The 8,177-nt window shown below is 37.1% G+C and overlaps 1 protein-coding gene across 1 annotated transcript in view; it reads right to left on the bottom strand.

Annotated features, from left to right (window-relative positions):
- Positions 1 to 225: 225 nt before the first annotated feature.
- SLC18A2 (solute carrier family 18 member A2) overlaps positions 226 to 8,177 on the bottom strand; it is a 28,063-nt gene continuing 20,111 nt past the window's right edge. Inside the window, exons 10-15 of the mRNA XM_085319027.1 lie at positions 4,195 to 4,273; positions 3,888 to 3,939; positions 3,388 to 3,451; positions 2,269 to 2,388; positions 1,481 to 1,614; positions 226 to 522 (exon numbers count right to left, since the gene is read on the bottom strand). Coding sequence (XP_085175153.1) covers positions 415 to 522; positions 1,481 to 1,614; positions 2,269 to 2,388; positions 3,388 to 3,451; positions 3,888 to 3,939; positions 4,195 to 4,273 — 557 coding nt within the window. The 3' untranslated portion in view covers positions 226 to 414. The remainder of the gene's footprint in view (positions 523 to 1,480; positions 1,615 to 2,268; positions 2,389 to 3,387; positions 3,452 to 3,887; positions 3,940 to 4,194; positions 4,274 to 8,177) is intronic.

Genomic DNA, 8,177 nt, shown 5'->3' with positions numbered 1-8,177 from the left:
GATGACTAAATTAGGTAATAATTTACTATCAACAGCTCAGTTCTTTCCTATGAGTCTAGAATATGAAATATTGTGTGCTAATGAGTTAATTAAAAAAATTTAAATTCACATTTATACAGATTTATACTACACATTTAATCAAAAATATACTGTGTAATACTTAATATGATAAAATTGCACAAAATAAAGGTTAACACTATAGAAATCTGCTATAAAAGCTTTTTTTTCCCTCCTTATAAGGCGGTTAGTAGTCTGCTTCATAATCATGGGAAATAAATAATTTACCTTTTTTGTTGTTTTGTTTTTCACTATTTCACCATTAAAAGTACAGTACAACTAAAACATTTCTGGATGAGATGTTTCACATGAAACACTGCATTTCGTACACAAAAATACTTGATATGCCTTTTAATGTTATTCATCACTTTCATATTCTTCATCATCACCTATTGGATAGGACTGGATGTTGTTCTGAGTATACATTTTTGTTTTAACAGGACAGTTGTGATCCATGAGTATTGCCTAAAGAAAAAAAAAAACAGAGTATGGACATTAGCATTTCTGTTGAATGTTCAGCAGAGGTCTGACTTCAACACACAGCCATCCAGCTGCATTCACAGGTGTAAAGATTCACCTATCTTTCATGAAATCAGAAACCAAATTACTAAGTTTAATTAACGTAAATCAAGTTCATAGGTCTGTGTGAGGTGCTCTATCTACATTGCATTCTTCCCTTACTTCTGACTTACTCTTCAAGCCTTAGGCCAAACTTTTGTAATCATTAGTTTTTCCAGACTTCAGACAATATCATTTCCTTTTGAAAGGCCTAATGCACATTAATTTTCTTTTCTCACAGCTCTTTCTGGGAAGGAACTCTCTCTTCTGTTTATTTGCCCAAGCCTACTCCTGCCTTTTAAATGGATGGTCCAGCAAGCACCTGCACTTGGCACTGCCTTATGTCCAGCTGTGGGGAGCATCCATTAAATTTCATATCTCTGGCAAACAACAGCAGCTCCTCGTTTTTTTTTTTTTTTTTCCTTTTCTGCCTTAGTCAGTGTGTAGAAAGATCAATGCAGTCTGCAAAGGTCATGACAAAGGATTAGCTGGAATTGCTGAGATTCTGCAATACAAATATGTGCAAAACTGAAAGCCTCTATCCTCAGATACTCTTGCTATGCTTATTTGTTTGATAATAATCATTGCTCATTTTACTGTAAAAGCTATAAAAGGACTGACTTCAAAGACACTGTAACAGCAAGAGTGTATAATAATGTAAGTAGTATATGTATAGCAAAAAGCTTTTTTTTAATATGCATCTTGGACATATGAAGAGAGGTTTTTTTCATTCCAAAGGTAATGCATGAGGGTGAAATAAACTGTGCCAGTTCTGTTTTGGGGAACTTAGAGGCCAAGATGCAGAAATAGGTTATTGTTCATTTTCACTGAAGAAACAAAAGCAAAAAAACCTTTTTCTGCTTACCATTTTCTCTTCTTTGGCAGGTGGACTTCGAAGGAAAAAACACAGAGGAGCAAAAAGAATATCCACGATTCCTATAATTGTCATGAGCCATGGAAATCCAATTGCTTTTGCAATGGCACCACCAGCAGAGGGACCTTTTATAAATAAGAACCTTTTTCTGAATACTGCTCAGTCGTAAAAGTTGCAACGTTCACTTTAGACAACAGTAGTTTTATATGCAAACTCCCACTTTACAGATCGATTTGAGGAATGTAAATATATCTTTGTAATTCAAACATAAACCTTTACATGCTCCATGCTCCACATTCACCGAAGGAATTCGAGATTTTCCTCTTTAGGAAATCCAGTGTGTCTTGGCAGGCATCTCCTGTGTGGCAGTTCACCATCTAAGCACACCATCTTGCTACAAAGCTGTGTATCATAAACTCAAGGGGATGGCAGGATGGCATGGAGTTTCTTCCTTTGCAGACAGTTAGGGGAGTAGCCATAGGGTACTTTCAAATGTTGCAGGACCTCTTTATTAGGAATATTTTATCCCTGTTCAGTGCTTAGCTGCTTCAAGCCTCTTACAACTAATGAAGCTGAGAACAACGCCTTGGCAGAGGAGAACAGAAGCCACACATATTTCCCTGTGTCCTTTCTGCCTGCTTCTTACTTCTTGCTGAAAATAACTACCCCAGCTTATAAGCTGGGGCCTGTGAATGCCACTGGGATTCACTCCTAGCAGCATCCCTATTTCTCTTTTCATTACTGTCAAGTACATTATAAACAGAAAAGGCAAGACTTACCAAATGCAAACCCCATGCAAACGGCAACATCAGCTATCGCATACACGCTCCCATAGACAGACACATGTCGCAGATCTACAAGGTAGGCCATAATTGGCATCATGGAAGAGTCCACCATTCCTATGGTAAGGGAAGGAAATATATTTCAGGAAACCACTTCCTATTCCTTTTTCTCTTAATATCTCTGCCAACTCTGTGCTAAAAAGGGATGAAAGAACAACTAAAAGGACAACTAATCTTAAATAAACGAAGGAAAAGCCCAACCACATACTTAACGGCATACTTAGAGCATGTCAGCTGCTTCACAGTGATGGTCCATGCAAAGACTCTTTCTTCTCATAGCAGCTTTCACTGAGAAGACAGTTACTTTGTACAAACTCACATTTGCTGTAGGCCTAAAAGCTTTCAGTAGCTCCTAGTCAGTCAAAACTATTGGAGTAGTTTTATCTTGTGTCTTCTGAATCATGATCTTTCAGTGCTAGCAACAGTACAAGACAGCTCTGAGAAAACTGCTGCAATATTCAGAATTCATAATTGTTCCTCTAACTCTTTCCTACCTGGAATGCCCTTGCATGCAAAGATAACTGAGAACACCTGCTGACTAGCCACGTGCTGAAAACACAAGCCATGACCCACACTCAGGTCTCATTGTGTGGGCCAACATAAACAAAGTTCACATATATTACTTGAAAAGGGGTACACACATATGTACTTAGTCATTCCTATTAGATGAACAAAAATTCAAGAGTATATTTTTCTCTATGAAAATGTCTATACAAATCTCTTCTACAGCAGGAACTATTGTAGGTTTTAGACAGTGCATTGTTTTATGTCTGAAAACAAGGTATAATTTCATGGACTATTTGAAACATCCATTTAGGTTGATGGAGCAATTCTGGACAGACTTCAGAATCTGGCTTATCTAATAACAGCTTAGATCAAATTACCTTGAGCACTGTCCTTTAAGCCTTCTTGCTTTACCTACCAATTTGGATCACAGCTCAGATGTCACTAATGTAAAAATCCGAATAGCCTCAAAACCACTTTTCTAGGTAACTTTGTACTATATCACCTTTACAAAAGCAACAGATTGTAAAAAGTCATAATAATTTTTCTTACCAATGGCGAATCCAACTCCAAAATTTGGTGCTATGAGCCCATAAATGTTTTTAGCAAATGGTACCTATAAATGAAATTTTGGGAAATTAATTATGCCATACTGCACATGCCAAAAAGGGTAGTTTTCTTTTTCTCAGATAAATCCTGGGTATTTATGGCACCCTTTGTTCAGATGTGCAAATCAGAATTTGATTCCTCTTGTGGACTACAGTTTCAGATAACTGAGCCATTACACCATTGACACACTGTTATGACCAAGAATAAACTGTAAATTGAGCAATAGTTCAAAAAAATGACCATCCTTCTCCTTCAAGAGCTACATTTCCTTCAAAAGACTTGAAGTAATGAAATTTGAAAGCACTCAAAATTGTGTTCTGGAACATATTAACTATGCATTGTTTAGTAATGTATCATAAGGCAGAAACCTTAGTAAAATCCCATGGATAAAACACGTACTCCAAGATGAACACATGAACATCTAGATGGTTTGTTTTACTTACGCATAAAATACTTATTCCCACGATTATCATCCCAAGTAAAGCACAAAGCCACCTATCAAAGAAGAAATGCCACTTAGACATTACATTACTGATATTAAGATGTTAGAAAGAACTTGAATGGTTCAGCATCATGTCTAAAGTGCAGAGTTACATAACCAAAGGAGTTCAAAAAATTATTTTCCAGATTGATAACTAATACTATACAACAAATTTTAATGATTCCCACTACTAATGAACTGCCCTGGGAAACACTGAAACAAGATAGGAACAGACTGGAACATCATTAGTATTTTTAAATCAAGCATACCTTCCCATTTTGTGTGCAAGTATCCCAAAAATATTAGTCCCAATAAGATAAGAGATACTAGCTGGAAGAAAAGCAACACCTGAAAAATATGAATGAGATGTTTTATCAGTGGTGATTTAAATGAAGTGTTAGAAGAAACTAATAAATTTCAGACACTGCAATATTGATTTGAACACATCTAATGGAGTCTTGGTGCATGGCACAAAGAATCAAATATCCGGTATGTTGCAGCCCTTTCATGAAATCTAATGACACCATCTATGAAATGCAGGAGGAATGTGATGCCTTTGAAAAGTTTCTCAGTATCAGCTACAAGAACTGGTATGGGAGAGGAGACAGGAAAAAAAAAAGAGCAGAAAGTATTTCTAACTACAATAAGCTTTAAGCTTATTCAAGAGGGTTCACTTTTCCTTTCACAAATATTTCTCTGTTACATTGAGCTTATTGAGCTTATGCTCAGCATATGCAGCTGGCACAGAACTGTCGGGGGCAGGCAAATCTCTGCTTGGAGAAAGGAGACAGCAGGACTGCTGCTATGACTTTGTAAGTCTCCCTCCAAACTTGCTCCAGGCAAACGCAATAAGGGCCTGTAGTAGTGGCAAGTTTATAATGCTACGGTATGGTCTTTGGTCAAGTAAATACTGAAGCTGAGCGTATATCCATAATGTAAAGATTAACAAGCCTTAAAAATAATTTTTAAATGACTTAGCTGGTACATTCACAGTAAAAGTTAATTTTTAAGAAATTCATTATTAGTTTAAAATTTAAAAAATAATTATGTATGATGATGTGCAGATGAGGGCACTCAACTAAATTTTTCTGATGCTAGAGTAACTGCATCCTACCATATGCCCCACGTCCACTCTAAAAGAAAGGTTGCTTGGAGCAACTGTTTTTGTAGTCTTAAGGTTTCCACAGCAGAGGCTGCATCTGGCTCCAGAGTGGCCAGAAACTTCTCCAGTTTAAAAGCCAGTTATAATCTGTGCACAAGAGTTCACCCGCTTCCTACCCCTATACATAAATCATATGTCTGAACCAAGCCTGAAGGGAAACGTAAGAAGAAGCTTCTGCTTTGTAGAAGAAATGCTAATAGATAGAGCAGAGTGTCATTGCCTCTGCTGCACCTGCCTGGAGAACGCCAGGCAGAGCTATGTAGGCACGTACAAGTCCATGGGCTGTCTTTGAGGAGAAGGTATTGTATAAAACACATCTGCAAAACAGAGGAAACAGCGTTGCTGTGTTTAGCGTTGGATCCCGTGAGGAATGGAGCAGAGTGGTTTATGTCTCTTGGAAGAAATAATACACAGTATTTTTGCACTGTTCCTGTTAAATTTTGAATCTTCTCAAGAAAAATAAAACTGGGAAATTTGCCAAAACTGGGAAAGTATGACAAATTAATGCTTGCCATGACAGGCCCTCTGTTTGCTCATTTTTAAAATTCAGAATTGGGTAATTCACATTCAGAAAGCTGCCCTGACATTATGGTACACAATCAAACAATTTTCTTCAAGTGTATATGCTCCTCATCTTTCACCAAGGTAGCATAGATTTTCTCATTTCCTGTCTATCCATCTTCTTTCCTATCTCTCTGATATTCATAAGAAAAATCCGAAGGTAATTTTTAGCACTGCAATATCCTGTGATTAAAATCCTCATGCATTGTAGAGGTGAGGCTGGGAAAACATTTTCACCTGTGTAGCTGCAGCTGCTTTGGTACTACTTGGAGCAATCTTCTTATAGTAAGTTGTCATGTTACATAGAAGACCTTGAAAACTGCAGAAAATACTGCAAAAACTTGCCAAGTAAGACTTATAGTTAGATGTGTAAGGTAGTGATAAGCTGTGGTATACTGAAGCAGAACTGTAAATTTCTAAATAAGCTTTAAGCACTGTAACACTGACTGAAATCAGAATCCTTTGTACCTTCCCAAAGTCATGTTTCAGACAACTGGACTTCTAAATTGTATAAGATAAAGATTTACTTAAAATCTTGCATTTCAGGATATAATTTAAAAGGCTTAAAATCTTTAATTAATGCTGTCAAATAAGACAAAGCATAATGGAATCAATTACTTATTATGGGGCAAAATTAGTCTTAATTTAAAATGGATATTTTCTTTCTAGGAATCTCTGTTCAAACAAGAGATTCGTAAATCTCATTTCCATTACACCAGTAATATTAAACTGTTGTGTGGGAGGTAGATAAGCAATCTGTCTTCTTCTTAGGGAGGTTTAAAATCTCTGTGCTTATGCATTAATTTTGCTATATTATAGGCTAGCAATTATTACCACATACAATGGTACAGCAACACAATAAGGACTGCTATCTACAGCTACCATAGGTCTGAGTTTGCATGTATTAGAACTTCGTTTTTTATTTTTTTGGTGGTGATGCCATGCTTTAGCACAATCATTGTTAGTGTTGGGGCTAATCACGAAATTTGATATTAACTACTTAATGTAGTGCAGGGATATTAGCTTGGTGCTAATTGAACATTTTTATCAAGGATTTTTTTTTCAAATATCATATGAAGTGTCACAGCACAGAACACATAATTAGCTTTATCTAATGCATTTTGTGTTTGTGACAGTAACTCTTTCATACGGATTATTAAAACAGTGACGTTCAAAAAGAGGATCCAGACTTAGGAGTTGTGATACATAAAGGCCAGGCACCCCACCATCCAACACAGTTCCCAATACCCTCTTGCACACAACACCGATGTCTGGGCACCGCAGCACAGCATTCACAGACACTAACAGACTGAGGAAAAAAAGCTGTAACTTCTGCTCGCTGCTGGAGTTTGACACTTAGTGGAAGCTAGTCCCTTTTTCTTGTCTTTTTTCCCCTGTTCACTTCAAAGGGAAAGTATTACTCCAGTTTTGCTCTCTAGTCTAATCTGATACAGGGGGCAAATTCTCAGTTTGCCTGTGGAGACTGTTTTTTTGAAAAAGTGTCCATTAACAGCTTCATTTAGGGCACTCTCTGTGTTTTCTGTGGAAACTACTTTATTTCATACAAATTACTCGAATGTGTATGGGAATGAGTGGAACTCAGGCTTGCCATCACCCAGGTAAGCAACCTAACAACAACTTGAAAGAGTAAGTCTCTGGCTCTTTCTCTCCCCTAATGAATAAATAATTTTGTTAATTTTGAATGGGACATGAATAACTCCTGAAGCAGTTGCTGCAGGAGATAATTGGTAAAACGCTTCATTCGTGACTCCTCTTGAGAGTCTCTCTTTAGGTAGGAGAAAGAATTACACCCAACCACAGAAATGTAAGTACTTACTGAATTTTACTGCTAAGCTTAAGTTTAAGCTTTCCAGCGTAAGTTTAACTTTAAGCTTTAATTGTAAGCACTTGCCTTCTGGTGCAGTTCTCTGTTCCAAAGGCAAAGAACCTGTGCTCAGAACGTCAGCTTGCTGGTTTCAATTAGAAAATGTCGTTCCCTTCAGTAAAAACAGGGTTACTCCTTAGAAGCATCTTGAGCTCCATGGAGAAGTCCCTTATGAATGGGATGACTAAATAACCATTGAAAAGGGTGTAAAATCTTTCAGATTCAAGAGAAAATGCTCTTAAGGCTCCCTTTCTCTCTGACAACTACATTTAAAAAAAAAAGTCCATGGTTTTTCCACACTGACACTGTGAGCAGCCCTGGGTGAGCATGTATTAGTTTGTGCCTGCCCTGTGCCAGACTTCTGTGATTGCCTACTCCACACAATTCATACTAAAAATTGATAAATGATTCCCTGTGGGGGAAAAAACTCAAACCTCTAACACAAACTGTTTTCTGGCTTTTGAAAATCGACAATGCCCTTTTATCAAATCCTTGTCATTTTCTTGGTTGCCACAAAAGTTTTACAAAAAAAATATTTAAAAATAGAACCTGAAATTTGTGCATATTTGCTAATGTCTAAAATGCGGGGCTAGAAATCAAATCAAATAGTGCCACACTTAACCATAAGTCTCCAGCTTGTCAGT

The sequence above is a fragment of the Rhea americana genome, unplaced genomic scaffold, assembly GCF_003343005.1.
Source record: "Rhea americana isolate MKP2758 unplaced genomic scaffold, rheAme1 scaffold_57, whole genome shotgun sequence".
NCBI classification, from domain to species: Eukaryota; Metazoa; Chordata; class Aves; order Rheiformes; family Rheidae; genus Rhea; species Rhea americana.
The sequence above is the reverse complement of the archived record's forward strand: the minus strand, read 5'-3'. Positions and strand labels throughout refer to the sequence as shown.